The 25,523-nt window shown below is 39.7% G+C and overlaps 1 protein-coding gene and 1 long non-coding RNA gene across 7 annotated transcripts in view; one reads left to right on the top strand and one right to left on the bottom strand.

The window, feature by feature from the left end:
• RASSF8 (Ras association domain family member 8) overlaps positions 1–9,908 on the top strand; it is a 102,493-nt gene extending 92,585 nt beyond the window's left edge. For all 5 annotated transcript variants that reach the window (XM_037020370.2, XM_017645332.3, XM_017645329.3 and 2 more), the window contains 3 exons: positions 2,015–2,904; positions 4,991–5,135; positions 5,768–9,908. In XM_037020370.2, the coding sequence (XP_036876265.2) occupies positions 2,015–2,904; positions 4,991–5,135; positions 5,768–5,889 (1,157 nt within the window). In that variant the 3' untranslated portion in view covers positions 5,890–9,908. The remainder of the gene's footprint in view (positions 1–2,014; positions 2,905–4,990; positions 5,136–5,767) is intronic.
• A 3,326-nt stretch (positions 9,909–13,234) lies between these two features.
• LOC108387138 (uncharacterized) lies at positions 13,235–25,227 on the bottom strand. 2 transcript variants are annotated; one of them, XR_012125408.1, is made up of 5 exons: positions 24,722–25,227; positions 21,237–24,045; positions 20,080–20,135; positions 16,964–17,098; positions 13,235–14,511 (listed from the first exon to the last, which is right to left on the bottom strand). It is a non-coding gene; the product is annotated as an uncharacterized lncRNA (long non-coding RNA). The 2 variants fall into 2 exon arrangements; XR_001850736.3 differs by having other exon boundaries at positions 21,237–25,227.
• Positions 25,228–25,523: the final 296 nt, after the last annotated feature.

Genomic DNA, 25,523 nt, shown 5'->3' with positions numbered 1-25,523 from the left:
CAGCGTGTACACACACGGAACAGTTTTAACCACGCAGATATGTCACACAGTTTTGCTTGGGGTCACTGCAGTAATTTTTGACCCCAAAATCATTAGAATCATCTTTGATTCCGAGAAGGCAATCCAGCGTGCTAAGGCTTTCTTTTCCTTCCCCTTGTTTGCCTAGGTATTTGGATGATAGTAACAACTAATATTTGCATAGCATGTTGCAATTTACAAAACATTTTTGTGTTTTACATCTCACGTGACTCTCACAACATTGTCAGGTGAAAATACTACTGTCAGCCTATAGATGGAGAAACTGAAGCTGACAGAAATTTAATAATTTGTGCCAATCATGGAAATAAACCACAGAGCTAGATTTGAACACAGGCCTTCCAACCCCAAAGCCCTTGTTCTTTCCACCGTGTCCTTCTTACATAGTTGGGAGTTGCTGGAAGTTGCTTATGGATTTTTTTAAAACCCAGATTTTTGTCATGTCATGTCACTATTTAAAGGAGGTCTGTAGTCAGCCCTTTGTTATGTTGACTAGCAGTGTTTTAAATTCATAATGGCTACCATGTATTGAATGCCTGACAGGGGGCCAGGCAGTGTGATACATGCTGATGACACCTGAGTCACACTCTCAGAACCTGGGAGCTATTGCTACTATCCCCGGTTTAGAAGTGAAGTTACGCTGTTTATCCAGTAAGTAATTTACCCAGGATTAAAACTCCAGTCAGTTTGCCTCTGGGGCTCCACCTCTCCTGCTGCACCCAGTTTCAGGTTTCCTTAAAGGAGAATGTACACATATGCTTAGGACACTATGGTTCTTCATGTGCTGCTTCTGAGGTGCACACATGGGTGTTCATAATTCATATATCCAGGCCTTCATTTATTGACCCAGTAATTGACAAAATACTACTATTAGTTCAGAAGCTCATGATATTAAGAAAGAGGGCAGGAAGATAAACCCATAGCTGGATATGTCAGTATTACCATTGCTAGATGACAGGTCAGGTTTTCTTTCTTTGTAATAATAATACCTGCAAATGACACTTTTTATTGAGATATAATTGACATACTAGTTTCAGGTGTCTAATGGACACTTTTAACAAAATCAGCATAATCATCTGACTCACCCACCTTAAATGATTAGGAAATATTTATAAAGTGTGTTCAAGCTGATGACATTATACTGTCTTCTGAAACTTTATTTCCTATAATTACTAGTTAGGTTCAGTATACTTTTTACTTAAATTTGATTTTATTCTGTTTTTGTTTATTTGATAATACTTCTGCATTCTTAAATTTTGTTAGGAGAATCTTTAAAGCGATTAACTCTCAAAACTGAAGACTCCTTTTCAGGCCCCACTTTTTATATGGAATGATTTTAAAGGGTTGTTTTCATTGAAGTGACTTTTTATTTGCTGCAGGTATGCAGGGAGACAGCAGCTGCAGGGGCTCTGGGCGGGCCGGGCGCTCCTGGGAGGCAGGACAGACCAGACCAGCCGCCTGTTAGTTGAGTAGCAGGTTCTCCACCAGCTCCACATCTCCTTTCAGTAGAAGAAATGGGACTTCAAATGTTCCCAAGTCCTCATGTGCAAAGAAAGCAGAGAGATTCATGAAGTGCAAGGTTATGCAAGTTCTGAAGTTCTACCTAGCTCCTTAGACCAGACCCTCGTGGCATCCTGGGGACACTCTAATGTCCTTTGTTTCAGCTGGGGGTCTTATCCTAAACAGGAAGGTCCAGGCAGCCAGGCATTTGACAAGAGTATAAGATTCTCACAGAGTGAAGGTATAAAGTTGAATATCTAAGCAATTCTGAAGAGTATATGTAATTCATATTCCTTAATTTGGTGCTCTTCCCTATCTTAAGGAGTCCCGTATCTTGAAGTCAGAGTTTCAGAGGCGGCATGGACTGGACTTTGATTCTAATCGACAAGGCACAGGTATCAGGTAGCCTGTTGGGTTGCATTACTTAAGCCATTGCCCATCTCATGTTGACAATTTATTCTTTTTTTTTTTAATCTAGGTCGAACTGGAAGGTACACTCTTATAGAAAAATGGAGAGATACCGAAAGGCACTTAGCACCTCATGAAAATCCCATCATATCCTTAAACAAGTGGGGGCAGTATGCTAGTGATGTGCAGCTCATTTTACGTCGAACGGGGCCATCTCTCAGTGAGCGACCCACGTCGGATAGTGTGGCACGAATTCCTGAAAGAACTTTATACAGGCAGAGTTTGCCCCCCTTAGCCAAACTGAGGCCTCAGATTGACAAATCAATCAAAAGGAGAGAACCTAAGAGGAAATCACTAACATTTACAGGAGGTGCCAAAGGATTGATGGACATTTTTGGGAAAGGTAAAGAAACTGAATTTAAGCAAAAGGTGCTGAATAACTGCAAAACAACAGCGGATGAGTTAAAGAAGCTGATTCGTTTGCAGACAGAGAAGCTTCAATCCATTGAGAAGGAGCTAGAATCGAATGAAATTGAAATACAGTTCTGGGAGCAAAAATACAGTTCTAACCTTGAAGAGGAAATTGTCCACCTGGAGCAAAAGATCAAAAGAAATGATGTAGAAATTGAAGAGGAAGAATTTTGGGAAAATGAATTACAGATTGAACAAGAAAATGAAAAACAGCTGAAGGATCAACTTCAGGAAATACGACAGAAAATAACAGAATGTGAGAGCAAATTAAAGGACTATTTGGCTCAGATCCAGACTATGGAAAGCGGTCTGGAAGCAGAAAAACTGCAACGGGAAGTTCAGGAGGCACAAGTCAATGAAGAAGAGGTCAAAGGAAAGATCGGGAAGGTCAAAGGGGAAATTGACATTCAAGGCCAGCAGAGCCTGAGGCTGGAAAATGGCATTAAAGCTGTGGAACGATCTCTTGGACAAGCCACCAAACGATTGCAGGTAAGAACATTTTTATAAAAGGAATGTTTCATCTATTTAAAAGAATTAACATATTCTCGGTATTTCCTTTAATGATTATCCATTTTCTCTTAAAAGTTGGAAACCTACCCTGGTTTATAGGTTTCTTAGAATTTCTGTGATTATGACAAAGCTAGGAAGTGAAGCTAAGACAAAGGTGAGCACTTAAAGCCACACAGAGGGCTGTCTCCTCCTGGGGCAGCTGCAGCGCTGGGCACCTGGGCACAGGGGAGCAAAGTCTCAGAGCTGGAATGGATACTAATGATGAGGTAGTGAATCTGACCTTCTCCTTTCAGAGACAGAGATACCGAAGCCTAAAGAGATTCCCCAGGGTTGGTTTAACAGGGATTGTGAGGCCAGTTGCTTGTCTGTCACTCTCCCTTGTCGCTAACCCCATCTTCTTTCCTGCAGTGTCCCCTAAATAGTCCCCTCCCCAGGTCACTTTCCTTTGCTTTCCTGTGGAGAGGGGCACAAAGGCTCCTCCGATTTCTCCCCTGTCCAATCTGAGTACAAGAACATTTATATTTCACCCCATAGACCCTGATCACTCAACTTACATTCCTTGGATACCCATTCTGGAAAAGACAGTGTAGCAATATTATGGGAGTTGCAAAGAGGTATCGGTCTCTAACATGAAATGATAAAGACACACAATTGATTATAAAATGGCCACTGACATTTGAGGTAATTAAAATTAAATAATATTCAATAAAGCAGTTTCAAAATATGGAGTAAATTTAAAATTCTGATTTTAGTCACACCTGGCCATATTTCAGGTGCTCAGTTTCACATATGTGTAGTGGTTTAAATAGAGGCTTGTTCTTCAGAGTGGTGCATATGGCTTCAGGGTGCACTTGTTAGAAATTCAGAATCTATAGTGCAGCAAGATCTCTAGTACCAGAACACAGTGAAGTTTGAGAAGAGCTGCTTTAGAATATGAACAGCTCCACAAGCAGAGAAAGCTGAGGTTTCAGGAAGAACTGATAGGATTTCCTTTCTTTGCCACCAAGTATAGTGAAATGTAAAACTACCACCAAAACTTTGAAAATCGGGAATCTCTCATGCAGGAGTAGACTGTTGTTAACCTCTGATTTGTCAGTATTTTACTACTTGGATTTATTTTGACACTTAAAAGAAGATGCAACTGGAAATTGTGTTGCCTTGGATATTACCTACAGGGAACTCTAAGTGATGACAATCATTACTATTAAATCTCACTACCCATAGAAAAGTGTCTAATAGTCAAACTTTCAACATGTCTCCAGGTACCCCCTACACTCAAAATAAGCAGAGAAAAACAACACTCATTTCTAGTACCTCTTCCCTACCCCTGCCAAATCCTTGGGACACACTCAGCCTGGGTGGGGCCTTGTTACTTTTTCTCACCTACAGTAAAGGGGAAAAAGAGAAGAAAATCCATTTAAATAACTGAATGCCTCTCCTTGCTTTTGGAGCCTTCTGGTTGTCCAGACTTGATCTTGTTTGTGTAGGGCTCTTCAGTTCTCAGACCTGGCGGTGTCAAGGATTTAAGAACCCCATAGTGAGAATCTTGTAGGAACCTTGCTTTCCTGGCGCTAGACTATAAATCTCAGTAACACATCCCATGAAAACCAAAACAATTTACCAAAAATAAGAACTCTGAATCTCATGGACCAAATGACTATCGATTTTGTAACAGTTACGAAGTAGATAATAGGTAACTTAATTGTGAACGGCTGAGCAAGATTGCTGTAAACATTGGGATGGACAGAAACCAGTGTATTTTATTGATGAAAGTTTATAGACATATTTATTTAATCAGCTGTATAGTGTATTCCTAGCAGAGGAAACTGTCGCATTTAAGAGGGACAGACTGAAGAAGCTATTGTCCTTTATTTGCCTATTTTTGGCCCGCGCCACAGGCGAAAGGGACCTCCTTAGCCCATTGTGTCGATGTACACAAGATTCGCTCAATGCTTTCTTGTCAAAGTACCATGCAGTCAACCCCTGTAGCAGATGGTCTGTCACCAGGATGTCTCAGCTGGCCAATAGTGAATCCTCAAATTTAAAAAACGTAACTTCTGTCTAGGACAAAGAACAAGAACTGGAGCAGTTGACTAAAGAGCTCCGGCAGGTCAATCTCCAGCAGTTCATCCAGCAGACGGGGACAAAGGTCACTGTTCTGCCAGCAGAGCCCGTGGACGTAGAGGCCTCGCATGCAGATGTAGAAAGGGGTAAGGTGTGGAGAGGTCCACTTTTTTTTACTTTACTCTCACAGGTTGACTTTGAATAAAACTACTTGCATTCAGTTAAAGTATTATCCTACCATTCAAAGCTAGTTCTTGGGCCACTTAAAAGCACTTTTGATGTACTTCCTATTTCTAGGGAAAATCAATACTTTGGTTATTTATTTACCTAGATGAACATTTACTTACCAAATCTCATATCATTCATTTGTTCTTTATAAAACTTTTCCCTCAAGTATATATGAGTCATAGTCTAGTTTTAGCTTCTGTCTGTTCCCAATGCCCCATCCTAAAAGTCTGTTAATTTCTGCAGATACTTAAAAGACCCTTCTAAATTTGCGTGTGCAGATGGTCTGAACAACCAAGAAAGAGAAGCAAAGTGCTTACCTTTTTTAAAAGATTAATAACTGTTCAAATCACTGAAAACTGTTTAATGAACTGACAGGGTTAAGTGAGGTCAGCCCTCTCCTCTCCCCTGAGGACCCCACAGGCGATCGCAAATGTTACTATGTGATACTTGGTTCTTCAGGGCAGGAATAGTTCTACTTTCCAATTTTTCATATTGCTGAGTACGCCAAGTCGAGGGGAACATCAGGTCACTTTCTTTGTTTCCTGTCTAGAGGCACCCTTCCAGTCTGGGTCCCTGAAGCGGCCTGCTTCATCTCGGCAGCTCCCCAGTAATCTTCGCATCCTGCAGAACCCAATCTCATCTGGTTTCAACCCTGAAGGCATATATGTATAACATTATCTGTCTTCAGGAGAGAGACCCAACAAAGGTACCAAGGACAGTAAAATTCCTTCTTTGTGCCAGTGATGAAAAGAGGATCTATTTCACAAGCCACCATATCTTGTTTCTGTCCTGAATTGCCCACCACTTGGAGCCATACCCTGTGCACTGATGCTAAAGAACAAAGAAACTGTGTTTTCGCACATCAACAGTGTTGACGTTTTTGTCCGGCAGCTGTAATGCAAAGCCTTCCTTTTTATTTGTAGCATTTTGAGAGCAATTAGGAAAGTATTATACTGTGTGTATACATAAATAAAACCATGACTTAAGATGAAGAGAAATATGTGACTGGCTTAGTTTAATTTATTCCATGTAATCAATTAATGTGTGAATGTTGATGTTTTAATATTTTTTATTAATATTTCTCCTGTGACTGAATTACATTGTATATTGTGCGATTATGACTTTGTGCATGTTTCCAGACTCCATCCACGCTGATTTACAACTACACAAGTGTCAGAGGGGGCTCCGCCTTTGAAACTAATTCCAGAGGAGCCCACGTGCATTTATTTAGCGAGCCTGTCCCCGCCATTGCTTAAATAGGTGACATAATTCAGGCTTTCTCTTTAACGTGGAGTGTAATCTTTCCTTTACAGTATTTCCAATATATGAATGACCACTTAACAGAACAGAAATACTTTTCATAAGGTAAATTATATGCTTAAAAGCTTTGCTGTCCTTCAGACACTGAAAAAAATGAACAACAAAAAAAGTACATTTGAACAAAAATGTCGTCGTTTGCATATATATGCAAACAGGCACAGGTTTCCTGCTAACATTGTGTTTGTTGTGTTTTTGCCCTACCTTATTTTAATGTCATGGATCCTCAGAGTTGCCATAATACATAAGTTAGAGATGTCTGAGGACCTGGATGGCCTACTTCAGGAAGATTGCTTGAAGTGATATATTTTTTAAATAACCCACTTCATGTGTATGTCTGTTGGTGTAAGCACCTACGGATAAGTTACTGTTTGCACATGATTTACTCTGAACATAATGGACAATTGTGATTTCTCCAATATCTTAGATAGAAAGTACATTGGAGTTAGGTACTTTTTTACTAAGGAGAAAAAGTTAAGTTCAGTGTTGATTTTCATTTTTGAGCTTGACTTTTACAGAACATTAATTTCCATTTGTACATATATTTTCTTATTTATAAAACCAAAAATAAGTCAACACACCTCCCAGGAGTAGTGACTTAACTAAAATTCACAAGTAATATCTAGATAGATGTGGTCAGATACCTCTTAGTCATTTTTACATTCCCTCGGATCAAAATTTGGTACAATATAATTAAGACTTTAATCTGAAATTTAAAGTAGATTTTAATTCTGAAGAAAATCCATACTCTGTTATTTACATACAACAAAGTAGAAGTGGATTAGTATATTAATGCCATGGTAACAATAAAAAGATGTAAGTTGTATTTTATGCATGAGGGCAGCTTTGGATGTTTTAACACATTTGACTTATTTTTGGTTTAATGAATGCTGAGAATGCTGCTATATTTAGATTTCCAATGAAAAACTTTAAGAATGGCAATGAAAATACATAGAAGCTTCTAGAGAACTGAAAATAATACAGGGTTGCCTCTTCTAGTCCAGCTAAATGGCAGACCTCAACTAAAGGTGTTTTCTTTGGGTTTTTGGAGTCCTGCTTGACCTTGCCATTATACTATTTTGCAAATAACTTGAGAAATAAATTATTCTTTCCTAAGTAACCACAACCTATACACATTTGCTCTGAATTTATAATAGTTATTTCATTTCTACATATATCTAAAAACAAGAATTTAAAAGATCAAAATAATTTGTAGATCTTGTGACAATAGTGGTTTACGGATGTCCAATATATGCCTTATTTTTAAAGGATTCTGTCCTATACTGTCATTTTGTTACTGTCCAGAAAAATTAAGATCTTATTCACAAAGAAAAACGTTTTTATTAATTGATCACATTCTATTCAAATCAAAATGTTAAACTGAAGATATATTTAACTTTGCAATTTTTAATTGCAAAGATGCCTTTGATGTGCCGTGGAAAACATAAAGTCAATATACAACTTAATGTTGTAAATTATTATCAGTATTAACTCAATAACTTTAAAGAAAGACTGCTAGCATTCCTGACAACTTCATCTGAATTTTTAAGCTGCCAAATAATCTTTATGGACCTAATTACAGATAGAAATAATACTATTTCTTAGTTGAGAAGAGTATAAAAATGTGAATTTGATGTATACATTGAGCAATTGTACACTTTTTAATCAGTTATATTGCTTCTTGAAGAACATCTCTAAGAAATATTTTCTAATTCTTTTTCTAAAACAAAGGAGAGAAAACTCATTTCCCTAGAACATCTTTAAAACATTTTAGTCTATTCCTAATCATTTTTATCTATTGTGAAGACAAATGAGTTATGTTAAGTGCTACATCTTTAGATACATTTTGGAGGGGGGATTGGGCAATGGGTACAAAAATACTAAATATAAAACTTTGTGTCTGGGGGAATATTCAGGTTCTAATACTAAATTAGTTTACAGGTTTGGGGGTTTTTTTTTTAGTTATACTGCAAGTTTTATTGTGATTTTCTACAAGTATTAAGTACATTGGATGATAATTTTTCTCTTACCCAGGAGTAATTTGAAATATCATTGGTATATTTCACCTTTTGAGTATCTCTCATACTCAGAGAATGATCTGTAGTATCTGCTTCAGTCCTTCTGTTGCTCTTATGAGACATTTTGGCTTGTTAGCATTTTTGTGTGTCCTGGTGCACAGGGAATTTATATGGGAGCCTTCAGTTGGTATTAATAAATACGAGTTACCCATCTAATTCCCTCAGTCATCCCTGAACTCTAATCAATTCCCACAATTCAGATTAGCTATAAACAAGCTAAAAAAAAAAGACTACTACAGTAAAAATACATAACTTGTGGCATGAATGTGAATTTTAATTGTGTTTAAGAAAAACAAATAAGCACTTGCTTCCAGAGCATAAATAAATTTGTACCTGCATTAAAAGAATATTTTCTTTGTGAATAAGAGCAAAATGGTCTTTAGAGAAAAGAAACTTCATTTAAAGCCATTTTCCCAAGTTAGAACTACACTAACGGATTGAGAAAATAACAAAAATGCAAAAACTCTTGATCGCTTGTGTGGTGGGGGTGGGCAGATGGACAGTCCCTGTGCGCATTGCCTTTGAGAAATTGGGCCTTAATTTACGTGTAAATAGCAACTCTGTGCTCCCTTCCCTACTCTACCTGAAGTTGTCTTTATCAGTCTATGTTGTATTAAGACATAGCTCATAAGTATTACTTTTATATTATGTCCATTTTTTTAAGTTGCATGTTTATACCCTTTGCTACTGTATTTTTCAGTTTTGGGTGAAGGCCATCAGCTGTATGGAGAAGACAAAACAATCACTATTTATTCAGTATTGCTGCTTGAGATTTCCAAAATAAGCTTTCGAGGCCAGAATAGTTACTGCTTGAAAGCTGCAGGAGCTCAATTCCAATGCATTTTATATATTTTTAGAAACCAAATAAATGCAAATAACTATTTAGTATACTAATTATATTAAACCAGCAGAAATATAAAGGCAATAAAGTATATACATATATATATGGGGGGAGGGGAAAGATTAAAAAATAGGTTTACAGCAGACATGGTGACAGCCCCAAATGTATTTCTCAATCAGTCTTTCTTTATTGACCCAAGCAGGATTTGAGTTACTGCAGCTTTAAACAGAAAATTGCCATGTTCACTAATTGTGGACACATAAATATGCGTTTAGTACTGCTTTGCTTATGTACAAATAAAATATCTGTAATCTGTATTATATGTAATTATTCTCTTCTTTTGACTTTATTTCAACATGTGTATTTGCTGATTATTATCATGAGCTGTAAACAAAGGATCAATATCTGATCGTCTCCCAAATAATAAATTTTCAGGATTCATTGGGGCATTACAATTGCTGGTTTTTTCATATGTATTTAATATTTTTAAATATAATTTTGCTTCCTTTAAAAGATGCCAGAGAGAGGATGTCTGCATATCAGTAGTACAAAACTACATTTTTCTAAAAATAATGCTAATTATTATAATGAAAGAACTACCTATTGCTAAAAAGATAGCTGTTTCAACCAAGCAAAACTGAATTAAGAAACTAATATTCCTCCCTTTTATTTCAAAAGTAAAAGAAAAATGTTATTTCTTAATGAAGCTCTGTGTTCCCAGATTTCCTTAAAACCATAAGTAAAAGAGGAGAACTAGCAGTTCAGTACTTACTGTGTACCAGGTACATTAAAAAGCCGTCCAGGGACCTTCTCTCAGATCACACAATTAATAAGTAGCTCATATAGCATTTGAGTTTACACCTTATAGATACCAAAGAACTTTCCTGTATCCCATGATAAAGCTGCACAAGCTTTGCAATACCCAGTTTCTACATTTTAACCACTTTTTAATGTAAAGTAATGTAAAAGTATATAAATCGTCATTTTAAATTTTTTGTAAGTAGAAGTTAGGTACTGATCACAAAATATGTATTATATAAATAATAGTATGTTATAAAAGCAAAGATAAAAACAAAATAATAGAGAGCCCTGTAGTCTTTACTGCAAAATGGCGTGGACTGGGGAAAAGCTATTTGCAACACCGGATTTAACCATCAGGTGCTCTGGTATGTCGGAATCCTGTTTTCCCAGCATTATCCTTGGCTTGGTGTTCTATTTGGCCACTTATTCCAGAGACTTCTAGAGTTTAATCGTCCTATCCTCCTCTGCAGTCATGTTTTGTTCATGGCAGAGCAAGAAATAAACTCCTGTTCACCTGCTGCCTACTGCACGTATTTGTGCTGCCTCCCTTATGAAAAGCCAGGGGACTCCTAGGAAATGGACAAAACACATGACACATATTCATGCAGACATTTAGTGAGTCTCTGTTGTTGGCCAGACAGTAGACTGAAATTAGTAGAATTTGCTTTGCACCTCAAGGAGGTTCCAGTCTCGTGATCACCATTAAAGGAAAGAGGATAGAGTGCCATGGAAACACACCAGGGGGATTTACCCCAGCCCAGAGTTCTGGCAGACCCTGAAGAAGGAGATAATGACTGGGGATGACTATCTGGCACAGACTAGAAGCTAAAGAGCCCGTGGGATTGTGACCAGCTGGTAGTGTGAGGGAGGGCTGAGAGAAGGTAGGCATCAGATCCTGAAAGGCCTGGCCTGCCACGGTAAGTAAGGAATTTGGACTTATCCTTAGAACCATGAAGTTTTAAGCATGGAAATGAAATGATCAGACTACCATATTAAGATCCTCTGGCAGGCATGGTGGGTAACTGACTGGAGAAGTTTCAAGACTACAGGCAAGAAAAACCACTCGAGAAGTCCACAGGAGTCCAGGCCAGAGGTGCTGGCAACCTGAACTAAGAAGGTAAGCTGTTGAGGTTTATTCAATAACCAGTTTTTATTAAGCACCTATTTTGTGCCAGGAGAAGAGAATCAAGTAGGTTATAGACATCCTAAGTAGACAGTTGTAAAAGAATATGCTGTTTAAATATCCTTTTGAGATATTTAATAAAAGAATATTAAATATCAAAATAAAAGAATCCAAGGAACCCCAAGTGTTGGACAGCTTTCCACAGCCTCAAATGGCTGGTGGAAATGGTGCTGCGGGTCTCTCGGTGATGAGAAGTCACAGATACTTTCTTCTGCGTGCTGAAGGGCATAAGATTGGGCCAGGAGAAGGGAAAAGAGAATATAAAGACATGGGGAATACATAGTTGAGAGGTGGGCCTTTAAATGGGCCTCCCCCTTGTAGAGAGCCCTGTAGTCTTTACTGCAAAATGGCGTGGACTGGGGAAAAGCTATTTGCAACACCGGATTTAACCATCAGGCGCTCTGGTATGTCGGAATCCTGTTTTCCCAGCATTATCCTTGGCTTGGTGTTCTATTTGGCCACTTAATTCATCTGCTGTACGTAGCCAAGATGAGAGAAGGGTCTGACTATTGATCCAAAATGAAAAAAAGTAGAGGGTGGATAACACAAACTCACCTTTGTCTATGCCAAGCTAATATTTACTAGTTATCTGCAACTGTAGCGTGTGAAAATCAAATAAACGAATTGGAATACTTAGTAACAAATGATTTTTTCAAGCATAAAAGAAGTCAGACACAGGCAACACAATGAGCTACAATGCTGTGTGCAAAAAGTAGCCCAGGAAAGGAAGCTGAGGAAAGCTGGAACAGGGGAGGAATGTACACCAGGAGCCCCCCACTCCGCCAAGAGGGCAGCCGTCGTAGCAGTCCTGGAGCTGTGCCCCGCGTCCCCATCATGCCACCAAGCCCAGCCTGCACCAGAACCCTCAGGGGCTACTAGCCTGGGCAAGTTGAAAGGCTCTGTTTTCTTAAGACCCCACGGAAGAAACAATTTCTCACCAATATATCAGTGCTTCAGTTATTTGTCACCTCTAGGATGTCCCCAAGTGTTCTCTTTCCCAGGCTAAATATTCCCAATTCTTTCAAATAGCTTAATTTCCAGTCTTCCTCCTCCTGAACACGCTGTACATCACTCTCCAATGTGGCAGCCAGGACCGATCACAAAACTCCCAAGATCGGCGTGGAGGAACTTGGTCCATCGTTTTGCAGCCTAAACCTAAACTGGGTGTGTGGGTGGGTTGGGCATGTGGGAAGGTGGGTGGGTGGTTAGTGTTTTGTGAACCTCATTATTGAATCACAAGCTGATAGTTGGCTAAAGGCCTGTCTCACATTTTCTGTGTGTGTAATTGAGTTTCAGGATGCATGTGCAGAATCTTAATTTATCAAAATACTTAACATCTCTGAACAATTGGAAAGTGACACATCCCAGAAGGAAGATGCGAGCTTTAATGTCCGATCAGCACAGGAAGTGAGGGGGAAAACCAGGAATGGATGCATTGACGATGTGGATTAGGCTCCTGCAGAGTAAATAGGCTGTCACTCGCTCCCATTTATTGACTGCCTACTGCATGCTGGACCCTGAAGATACAGCAGTGAAAAAAGACCCAAATCCCTGCCCACCTGAAGATTATATTCAGGAGGGGAAAACAAAGAACAAAGAAATAAAGAGTAGTTTCATTATAATAATGAGCTAAGGAGAAAAGGCAGTAAAGCAGCAAAGAGCTATAGGTAGTGCCCAAAGTTGGGGAGAGACTGTCATTTTATACAGAAGGCCTCTCTTAAACAGTGATGTTGGGGTGCAGACTGAAAGGAAGTACAGGCGCACCTGCAGAAATGAAGAGGGATTATCGGCCGCAGAGCCCACGTCAGGCTTCTGTAAGAAAGATTTGGGATGCCTGAGAAGCCTGTGGCGTCCAGCTCTCTGTTTCTAAGCAACTGACTCAGAATGAGCAGGCCTTCTGGCCGTGAGCCAGTAACCCTTCTCCCAATTACTCATTCAATCAATCCTCTCAAATCTAATAAAATCAAGAGAGAAGGTACTTTAAAGGTATTAAAAACATCTTTAAAATCTGAATTGAATTGCCCTTAATCCTTTCCAAATTAAAATCAAATTCATAGGTAAAAATGCCCTTCTATGAATAGACTTAAACTTGCTCTACTCCATTTTACAAAAGAGTGGCTAAAGGAATTCTTTTTTTTTTAATTTTGCTAGACATCCCCTTCAAATGTAATGCATCCTTCTAACACAAATAACGGGTTTCTTTATTCAAGATCTTACACAAAAATAAGCCATTGTCATACACTCTACCGTATATTGATCAGTATTACTGTCTGTTTACAGACGGACTCTGCAACTTGAAACCCACTGGCTCCTATGAGGGCTTTGAGGGGAGCATGTGCATTGATGAGGGTGACAAGCAGAAGAGACCAGAGAGGTAAACTGATGAAATAGAAGCAGAAAATATCAGAAGGATCGTCATCTAAAAGCAGATGGGTCAAACACATGTTGGAACAGAATTGTACTTAGGTAATCGGGTGATATGAGGACAAATTTAACCAATGCCTTTTATTTAGTCTTTGCTTGCTTTTACTTTTGTTGTTAGCAACTCCACAGATTTTCTAGAAAATATGAACAGTATCATCTTTCTCTGCTCCTCTGGCCTCCATGCCCAGAAAAGAGAAAAAGTTCATTATGTATGCAAACACGCGGGCTCTTCCTACCTCTCAGGGTGGCAATTGCTTTGGGAGGTGGGTGACTTAAGCAAAGAGAATGTGAGATGGGAGCGTACTGCTCTGCCAACAGTCTTCCTGACTTGAAGGTAACAGGCCAACAGAAGGAATAGACCCAACTAGACCAGCGGAGCGAGGGCTGAATAGGGAAGTAACACAACACCGGAAATGAAATGGCCCAGGACGGGGCAGGGGGAGCGGATGAAGCTGTGGACGCAGCCCCACTCACACAGGCTGCTGAGGCATCCACTGGGCTTGGCTGGAGGGCATGGGGGCGCCTGAGTGGAGGTGGGGAGAGTAGAGCTCCTGGCACAGCCTGCTGCCTTCAAATGCTTCCCCCTCCACTGGGGCTGCGAACCAGGCCCCTCTTCTTTTTCCCTGAATTTTATGGGTCCAGGGTGCCATCTAAAGGGAGGCAAAGGGAGAAGGTAAGGAAAGTACCAAAAATGGACTGATATTGTACGGAAGTAAGAAAAAAGAACAAGTGTGATATTTATTTAACTTTTAATGTTGTGGAGAAATGTACACCTATGTCATTAAGTTTACCTTCCGTTGCCAGAGTTTTCATTTCTGATAGATTTTATTGGAAATGGTTTATAATAGGTTGACGCTATGTTTGTTTGAATTCTCTGTTTTCCGACTCTGTCAGATACTTTCAGAGAAAAAAAAAATAGTAGAGTAGAAATTACAAAGGACACAAATAAATGAAATCCTAGTCCTAACATCATCTCTATTTCCTAAAAGCCACAGGCTTTGGGGCAAAGCACAGAATCTCTCGGGCATGGCATTCAGTTTCCACCTTTGTAAAATGAAGATCTAAGATGAGATGGTTTCTCTTTTCCAGCTCTAGCCCCGACAATTCCATAATTAGTAACAAAGACAGTAAATGGAGAAAGGTTTGAAAAGGTTTGAAAGGTTTGAAAATGATGAATATTAAGGACCGGAATCACAAATACAGCAGCATTTAAATTTGTCAGTGAATTCAATCTATTTAAAGTTTATTACAGAACATTGTCCACCATATGGGCAGCCAGGGAAGATAGAGAGCAATTAAGAAGTAATCAGACTGAAGAAAGGTCAGTCATCCTAACACACAGGATGGGGACTGTCCCCGACTCGGCGTGCCCGGACAGAACCTTTGACTAACACGTGGCAGTTCCATGCCCTCACTCTGGGGGCTGGGCACCTGGCTGCCTATTGCCCCTAAGGATGGCTCCTGAGTGAGCAGTGCCTTGTGTTGCCCATCTTCACACTGATTCTCACTATTTAACTGCCCTACTGGTTTTAGCTAACAACGTTACCTACCATCCCCTCTTGCCCACCACTTTACGGTCTCCTATTATATGCCAATAGCCCCCTTTAATTTCTGCCACATCCTTTACTGTCTACCATAATTTGACGGTGATTTGTCTGATGATGTAGTATCTGTCTTCGCTCTGCTGCAGCGACCATGTCTGTTTGGTTACCCCTCAATTTCCAGTACCTGCCACCGGCCCTGGCAATCAATATTAATTGAATGAAAAGATGAATGAATGAGTTCCATCTTGCATGTGAGATGAAGACTCATTAACCAAGTCAAGTCATGAACAAGATAATAAAAATATGCACCCATTTTTATTATATGTATTATATACAGCCTACCCACCGTCCACCCCAGGTGGCCTCTGCATCTCTCCTAGACTTCAGCCTCCTGGCCGCGGCGCTGGTGCTGAAGGAGGGGGTGAGGGAGAGGCAGGCACCAAGACGGCGGCCTGTTGCTGGGGACCTGGTGCTGCCCTCTTGCCCTTTCTCTGCTTGTTTGGCAAAGCTCGGCATATGCTCTGTGAACTGGGCTCCTACTTACAAGAAGTCTGCCTGTTTGCAGAAGGCCTTAGCTTGGGCCCGATGGCTTTACCCTTGTGCGCAGGACTGTACTGACTTAAAAACCTGATCTCTCACCTCTCATCAACTTCATCTGTATCATGGATCCAGTATACAAACGCTCAAGCCAGAAATATGTGGTATTTGTATTTCTCCAAAGGAGTCAATTTAGGATCACCTCTCATTCCTAATGCAGAAATTCCATCTCTGTCCGAGAAGCTGGGTTACGTAACCTGAGGTCAGCCCTTGATGCAGGATGCCAAGCCCTATAGGTGCATGTCCAGCGGCCAGGTGTGTCCTTTGCGTCAATTTCCTTTGTCTTTCCCAGAGCTCCGTCCCTCATCAGGGCCTCTCCATCTGCTGTACCTGCTTATCTGCCCCTCTTTCTCCTGCAGGCCGCAGCTCCCTCTTCCTGCATAATTTCTTCAAAAATCCATTAGGCCTAATACCTCTAATTTAAGATAAGCACAGTAATTCTTGCCCAAATGGAAATGAACTACCTTTCTTCACCTTACGATGCATCAAAGCAAATTCTCAACGTTTGAATGGCTCAACGTGCTTTTTGATGATTCTTTTACTTGTTTGTTCGATTTATCACAACTCAGAGAAAATCTGTTCACAGTAGACTCTCCCCAACCCTCTGCTGACCTTTTTACTTGATTAAGAAAAAGCCTCCTTTTCTCCAGACCAGCCTGCAGCACAGAGTCAGAAAGTCTGCCTGCGGGGGACAGGTGGTTAAAGCCTGGCGCCGCGTCCTTCCTGCCTCCCCAGTCGTCCCGGGCTCTCCCGCCGTCCCCTCTCAGACGCGGTTATTAAGGGTCCCCCTCGCGGTGCTGCACTGCGCCATGGCCGTGCCCGCCTCCCTGCGTGGTCGCCCGGTGCCCTCTGCAGGCCGACTCTGTTTTGACTGTGTTGTATCCAGGGCTCTTTTAAGTTGAGCTCCTTCAAACATTATACAAAAAACCAGAGTTCCATCGTAACACATTGTGAACGTTACCTGTAATTACCCCAGAATTCCCATCTGTTCAAAGTTGCGGACTTTTTTTTTTTCATGCTTCTCAATTGCATTAAAAACTTTCTATCTTCACTGAGACTCCGGCGCTTGGAAGACATTCAAATTTGGGGTGAAGTTCTGAAATGGATAATAATGCTGTGATTTTAATTTACTTTAAAAATCCCTTGGCATAGAAAACTAATTACTTTCTTGTTTTCCTTTTGTTGTGGATCACTACCCCAAGTCTATATTTTTATTTGAACCTGCATGTTGAAGAGAAAACATTTGGAGCGTGCTGAGTTAAAGAGTAGAAAGATTTGTAAAGAGCAATAAACTAGGTTCTAGGCCTAATTCTCTGCAATCTACGGTGATGCCTTGAAAAGCCATTTCACTCTTCTGGGCTTTAGTGTTGTCTATAAAATTAAAGGACTGACTGGGATGGTTTCTAAGATTTCTTTCAGCTCTGAAAATTAGTCACCTTATGCTTACTCCTGGGTCACTCTTCTCTGGTAAATACGTATTACTTTTTAAAAGTCATCTAAATTAGTTTTATTTCCTATCTTGTCTTTTGTGCCTTTTAATTATCATACTTATAGATTAATGACTGTTGCTTTGCTCTAATGTCTTAAACAGAGATCAATGATTTTACAAGTAGATCTTTCAAGAAAAACAATGACATGTGGGCATGTTCTTAAATTTTTTCAAAAATTTGTTTTCTTTCACTGTTCCCTTTCCAACTTATTTATCATTAGGTATTTCTTTGCCCTGTCGATTCTTTAGTATCTAGTATCAGCTTTTAACCAGGAATAATAACTAATCTAAGAATAATCTAAGAAGAATATTCTCTGCATACATAATATATGGCCTCTGTTGTGTACATGTGACAGATGCACTTAATTCTTACATGATTGCTTCAGCTTCTTTATCTGTAAATAAGAAAATCTTATGTGTAGACTTGGCACATGGCTTGGACTACACGATTCTAAGATTCATTCTAACTCTCACAGGCCTGTGGTTTGGACTTACCAGTCAACTGTATAAATGCTTTCAATAATTATTAAGAGTCAGGACTTTACTTCTTTATAAAGACTAGCAGAAATGAAGCAAAATCCATGGAATCTTCCATTGTAAGAAAACTTCCATTGTAGGAAAGCTTCCATTGTTAGGGGCAAGATACCCATCTAGCCCTATCTATTTTGGATCTACAGTGGTAGACTAATTAGCCAAGGCCACAAACCAGTAGAATAAAAACTCACTTCATTAAAACAGGGGCACATGCATTCAAAAAATAGTTCTCATATCTGGCTGATTCTGAAGATCATTACTATCTTTCAAAATAAAGGTGAAATAAACAAAGTTGAAAGAATTCATCACCAGGAGACCTGCACTACAAAAAATGTTAAAGGGAGTCCTTCAGGCAGAAAGAGAATCATACCAGTCAGAAATATGGGTCTATACAAAGGAAAAAGAGCTCCACGTGGATACAAATTTCATTAGCTGGTGTCCCAGCCTCTACCAGATCAGAGGCAGCAAATAAAGGAATGGAGAATAGAAGGTCTGCTAGAAACATACACTGATCATCCTACACCCAGGGAAAAAAAAGAGGAAAAACAAAATGTACTGGAGGAAGAGGAGAAAATGGGGAGAAGAAGAAAGAATTTTAAATTTCTAATAGTTACATATTAGTGTTGGCCATCTGGAAAAAAATTAAATCAGATTCAAAATACCCTTTGAGACAGCAGGAAGGTAAGATATCTCCGTGAGAGATTTTTGTCTAAGTTGACTAGAATAGAATTTCATTACTGAACTAGCAATTTCTTTCTTATTGGACCTTTTGCTGTTTCCTTACAGTCTCATAGCTATTGTTCTGATTCCCACACGAGGTGAGTCCCGGGAGGCAGGAGCTCTGCCTTGTGCCTCTGCAGTCCCTCCTCCCCCTTTCCCAGCACATGCTCTCAGCCTGGGACTCAGAACAAAGGCACTTGGACTGGATCTCTGATAAAGTAATAAGTTTCACACTTAAAATTCGGTCCTTCTACCAGGCATATTTAGCCAGCCCTTTTGAAAAGTTAAGCTGAAGGTACCCTAGTACTTGTCTGTTCTTAAATACTATGAGGCTTTACAAGTGAACTTAATTGTGCCTCTTGTCACAGGTTTCCCTGGTTTCTTTTCAGAAAATATCCTTCTAGTCTTTTAGAGCATGCCCCACTAGATGTAGTTTCTCTCATTGCTGTGCTAATATCCCTTCATCAAAAGTATGAGTCTGAACGCAAACCACAGTGCAAATCACAGCAGACAGGGGCCGGGCCCAGCACACAGCTCCAGCCACAGAATCCCCTTTCAGCTGCCCCTGGCTGGGCACCTGTGCAGGCGTGATTGCACACTAAGAAAAGCCCCTCTTTTCTGCCACAGGGTCTGAGTCATACATTCCTATTTGGAACTGATGGCAGTCCAGGCAAGCAAACAGATTCTGGTTGTACTTTCCTGGAACTGGTTCAAGTTACACAGGGCCAGCTTCATGAGTGTGCAACCTGTGTAGTCACACAGGGCCCTGAACTCAGGAGGACTCTGTGCTTGGTTTAATGCTTTGCTGTCACTATCATGAAATTCTTAATCATTTTATTTTTTGTTCTGTAAGTGAAGTCAGAAGTGACAATGAAGCATGCGTGTGAGCAGAAGAGATACAGTCAACATGCCTCCATTATACCTCCACATTCACAGCGCTCCCCATGTCCCATGGACACAGAATTCCATGCGAGAGTTCAGCAAGACTCAAACCAAGTACAAGGTAAGTGTGCTACACCCATGATTGAGTAAATGGCAGCACTGAGAGCCCCGGGAGGCCATTCTCTCCTTTGGAACCATAACTCGCTTCTGATGCAGATCGAAGGCAATTGTGTTTTAAGAAACAAATGGCCAAGGAACCCCACCATAGCCTTTCTTACTCATGTAACTTAGCCAACCACTTATTCTGCATATATTGACATAGAAGAAAAAGGAAAGATAAGGCAACCCATTGTCCCGTTTTCAATCCTTACTTTCTCATCAGTGAGCCGGAGGCAGAGAGTGCTGGTTGAATGTGCACAAATAAGGAAATGAAATAAAAACAGTTGAAGTACCTTTATTCAGCATTTCCACCATTCTGGGAAGAACAAAATACACATGCACGTATAAGCTACAAAATAAAAACAGTGTAATTTCAGTAATTACACAGTACAAGTTATGTTTACACTCAAAACAGTTATATTTGTGCTGATATTTGCACTTATAATCTGCATTGCACAACTAAAGATGAATGATAAAATTCATGCTATTAATTAAAATTTTTAAGTTTTCTCTACTTTAGAATGGCATTAATTAGCAAGTACAAACCATCATAAGAAATCAAGAGAGAGATTGCAGAAGAAAGGAAATGATATTTTAGTGACTTTAATGGTACGCTTTTCCTGTTTTTTAAGCAATGGTTCTCTGTTTTGCAAGCAAGGGGTTTTCATTTAGTAGTAGGCTCTGCAAATTATATAGCCAGCCCTGAAGTGGGAAAAGCAGAAAATGATGAGAAAGTCAGACTTGAAGCAAGGATAGCAAAACATTTAAACAAGTGCTTCTGCAGGCAGTGATAAATAGGTGTTATAACTACTCATTCTGAGGGAATGATAAACTGAAAACTTCTCAGTTACCTCCATTCAACAAACTACATTTCCCATGCATTTATTTGGCCACAGCCTCCAATTTCAACCCAATGTCTGCAGTAACAACGAGTATTACACTAGGGGGCAGCAGCTACCGCCTGTCAACCTTCCAGGGTTTCAAAAGGGCAGGATTCGAGGTAGGGTGGTCCCTTACTGGAAGCGAATATGAGAAAAGGAGGAGATACTACTCACTACTTAAGAAGGTTGCTGTTGATATTAATTTGCTTTGCTGCATTATTTTTGATAGAAGATGGTCCTCTTACTCTAATAACATAAAGTGTTTCTTTACCCCAAAAGAAACAGCAGTGAACATTTTATCTGCTCACAAGCCGTGACTCATTCCCAAAGTGACAAAGTAGCAGCTTGTAACAGCATTTAAAACTTAGTTTCTTCCTGGAGCCTAGTAGTAATTGTTAGTTTTTATCTACTATGGATTCCATCAAAAAGAACAGCTCATTGCACTGAGGCCACTTAGCAGCTATCACATGATACCAATTTTGTAACTTGCCAGGGGTGCAGATTTCAGAGGGGAACTGCCCGATCAAGGGGTTAGTAAACCATTAGAAAACCCACACTCAGCCACTCACCTTGGCTTGAACTGCTGAAGAATCAGAATGTCCTAAACAGACACCAGAACCTGGAAGTTCGCATTTTAAAGGAAATAATTTGCAAAGATGACTGACTGTATTGCCAAAATATAGGAAGTGGTTCAGTCAGTACAGAGGTGAGACCAGCACTGCCCTCCCAGTGAGTGGGCTCACACATGGCTTGCAGTATTGTACTCAATTGTTCAAACGGGATTTTCCAAATACAAATTTTGTGGAAAGTGGACTTGGAAGTTCTATGAAACAATATGCTGAGAAACCCCTGTTGTGAACTCCCGTGTCTCTGGCAGGACTTTATAAAAAAAAAAAAAGTTCCTTCTTTTATCGCAGCTTATCACAAACCAGACAAGAGCTTTTCCACAGAGGCAGTCCTACCCACAAGGGGCATTAGGAAATTGTCAGGGGTGTTCCTGAAGGCCCCATGATTAGAGGCACTAGTTCTATTTAATATAGTGGAGAGCCAGGGATGTTAAACCTCCCAGGGATGTTATGGGACCCCCAAACTATGATAAATGACTGTCACATGTCTCCTACAACTTTCAATTTGCCCTGCTGTAAATTTACAGGTGAAAAACTTGTGTATAATTTTTTGAACCTAGAAACTAAGTATTTTATATATAAGCAGAAATTATTGTTCACATGGTTGTTAAATAAAATTGAGTGTTCCAGGAATACAACCACCAGGGAAGTGGAGATTGTGCTATATTTCATTCAGAGCTTTGCCAAGAGTTGTCCAGATCGGGTCACCAGCAACATCTCAGCTTGTAGAACTGACTCATTAATACAACACATGGGCAACAGCATGCATTTGTAGTTCTTGGTTCATGATGGTTCTTCATATATATTTAAATATACCTTTTTAGTCGTTACTCAAAATGTCAAATATGAAAGTCAACTTGAAGATTTTCCTGCATCTCTTAAACTCCAACATACTCATTTTTACCAGGGTAAGCATCTGATCACTTCATATGTTTTATAGTATAGCTATATCTTTGCATTTCCATAGTTAAACATATATTTCTTTCCTTGTATTCCTTTTTCTTACATGATATGGATATAAATATACAGTTTTCAAAAGTATGTAGCATTCAATTATTTCATTCATTAAGTATTGCCAAGTCCCTATTAGATATAAGGTATTTTGTCATTAAATAGATGGTGTCTAAATTGCACCAAAATCATTGTACCCTAAAGAAAACCTCTGGAAAAAAACAACCAAACAAACAAGCATGGATTTAACAAGATACTACAATAGGTGATAAAACAATTGACGAGGTGAAATTTTCACCAAGATATTTTGGAAGTGTTTAATTTGCATCTTATCTGTATTAGGCAGCATAGGTCCCAATAAGCCAAATTAGGGTAGATATGCAAGAAAAAATAAAGTTAAAACTTAAAAAAAGAAATTCACATTCGGGGGAATAAAGCAGTTTTTAAGTGGAAAAAAAACTCTTAAAATGTGATAAGTAAAAATGACGATACTCTTATTTTTTACCCAAATTCATATCTTAAAAAATCAGAATCACAGTGACTGCGAAATTAGCCCAGTTTTTAAAGTTCTTTTGTATGATTGGAATCAAATTCTTTACAGTAAATTTAGTAATAGAAATAGTCTTCTGCAAATACTAGAAACAAATATTACTACAGAGATTTTTTTCTTTCCCCTGGCTAGTCGCTAAAATCAAGTTTGGCATACCAAAGGCAAAATAGTCCTCGGCAGAGTGGCTGTGTGACCAGAAGTCACTTAAGCAACCATTGCCTGGATTCCCTTTAATGGTAGCACCTACCTTGTAAATTAAATGAATTTGTACATGTTGTGTTCTTAGCACAGTGCCCAACATATATAATAAGTGGCAATAACAAACAGCCATTATCAGATTTCTTCTCCAAATCAGAAACATGAAGACTATTGACGGGAACAACTGCCTAATTTTGGAAGGGCCATCTTGACCTGACTAGACAGTCACGTAACTTGCTTAGGACTTCAGGGTTCCAGATGTGAGAGGTAACGACCAGGCCCAGTGCAATTCAGAGTATCTGACAGCTGGGAATTCCTGGGATGTTCCTGACTTAGTCATATTCAGTTCTTCTAGTTAGAAAAATAGATCTGTGTGGATTTTAGATAATTGGAGTTTGTTACCTAGCAACAGATTGAAGTTCCTGCAGCAATTCTGAATTATCTCATTAGTGAAGCAACTTCCTGATAGGTGGCGGTTGACTCTGACCACAGTGAACCCAAGAACTCATGGTCCTCTGACCCAGAAAAAAACTCATGTGAGAGCTCATTAGGTGGCAAGACACCAGGAAAACTAGTTTTACAACCTATCAGGTGGCTAAAGGTTGGTCGCATTGTTGGGGGAGCAGGAAGCTCAGGGCCAGTGCACTTCACAGGGGGCCATCAGGGTGGAATGCACTGCATGGGAACAGCCTCCAGAATTTTGTGCACCTCTGAGGCCCTATAAAGGACCTACTCTGGGGCATGCTCTAGGGTCTGGGGCGTGCAGGCCTATTAATACCAAAAGGAAGCTACATCTGTCCTTCCTTCCAGTCTTCCCACAATTGCATAACCACTGAACTCGCCCAGAAAGAAATGCAAATACGAAGAGGTTTTAGATTATGTCATTTAACCCTTATAACTATCTTATCATCATTAAAATCATCCTCTTTAGGGGCAAGGAAAGATAGATGTAGAGATGTGAACACTTAAGGTCACAAACCTGATGAGTGAGACGCAAACCAGGCTGTCTGACTTCAAATTCCACGCTCCTGACGGCTGTGCTAGGCTGCCTCCCTGGAACCAGTTACAACCGAAGTTAGCTTTTCTTAACAACTGTTTAGTGTTTTAATGTTCATGACGCTGGTGGACCTTATATCATCATTATCATCATTAGTGCCATTACATAGATAAGAAAACAGACAAAAAGTTATCTAAGTGACTTTCCCCAGTTTATGCAATTAGGTAGTGGAGCCAGAATTTGCATCCCAGGTCTTTTGAATCTAGGTAGAATTTACAACAGGAATGTTCAAACAGGATGGGGTGAGCTGTGCTGAGCACCCAGCTTAAAGGGAAGAAGCTCTGAAATCAGGACCTTAGCCTGTTTTTGTCTTTGCTTTGTCTGCTAAGACAATGCTTTTGCATGAATAAAAACATCTGATGATAACCCGCTTCCTGATTACTGCAGTGGTGCCTTCTAGCTCTATGTCTTTCTGTAACTGATATATAGGATTTGTATTATCTGGAAATGTCTTCTCTGTTTATCATGAATATTGGTGACAGCAATATCCCCTTAAAGTAATATGTCAAGAACATTCAGCTTCTCATGGACGGGATCAATAAGCAACTATCCGTCCAAGATGCCAAGACCTAGATCGGAAGATGAGGAACTTCCATTCCCACCCCGCGTCTCCCAAACTCCAGGAGGACAAACATCTCTGAATTTGAGGGAAAATGCCGTTTTCAAACTTACTCCATTACTTTTATCTAATAGGCTGTTGTTTAGTATGGATTTCAGAGGGTCTGATGAAGGCAGGTAGCTGAATCTATAGGAGACTCTTCAGTGAGAGAAAGGAAATAACCAGTATAGATGTCTGTCAAAGGTTGCCCACTGAGCTGGTCTTGAGACATTGTGTTCCTGGTCTCATAACACTGGCAGGCATCACGAGGAATTTTTGTGAGCTCAGATGTCTGCAACCATAAAGAGGCCTCAGGGACAAAAGGAAGAATAGTTACTGGAACCAGTTACCTCACACCCATTTTACCACATTTTCCCCTCCAGGGACTCTGTCTTTTCATCTAGAAAACTTTTTTTTTTAGAGGGGTTGGGGATTATAAAACATGGTAAATGTTTCATCAGCTTATCCCTTAGGCTTAATTGTAAAATTTATTTAACTTTCTCTAGCTAGTTTATTATCAATTTATAATAATAAATATAGAGTATTTTATTCTCATGAGATAACACTTCCTCAAAAATAGTTTCAAGCCATGAAGTAAAAGATAATGCAAAGCTTTTTTCAACTACATAATAAACTGTCAGTACCACCAAATTTTATCTATTTCTAAGAGTTGAGACATAATAAATCTGAAAGAGCCATCTAGTTTAAGAATAAATTAGTGAACGAGTGAATTTTTAATCTACTTATGAATGCCAGGCCCAATGTTAGGTACTGGGGATATCCAGGTTAATAATTAACCAAAACCCAGATCCACCCTGGGCATTGATATAGTCAATAGAATCTCATCAGCAGGAATAAGAAATGTGGGTAGGGTAC

Source organism: Manis javanica, chromosome 15 (genome assembly GCF_040802235.1).
Source record: "Manis javanica isolate MJ-LG chromosome 15, MJ_LKY, whole genome shotgun sequence".
NCBI lineage: Eukaryota > Metazoa > Chordata > Mammalia > Pholidota > Manidae > Manis > Manis javanica.
Note: the sequence above shows the minus strand (reverse complement) of the source record. Positions and strands in the feature narration are given on the sequence as shown.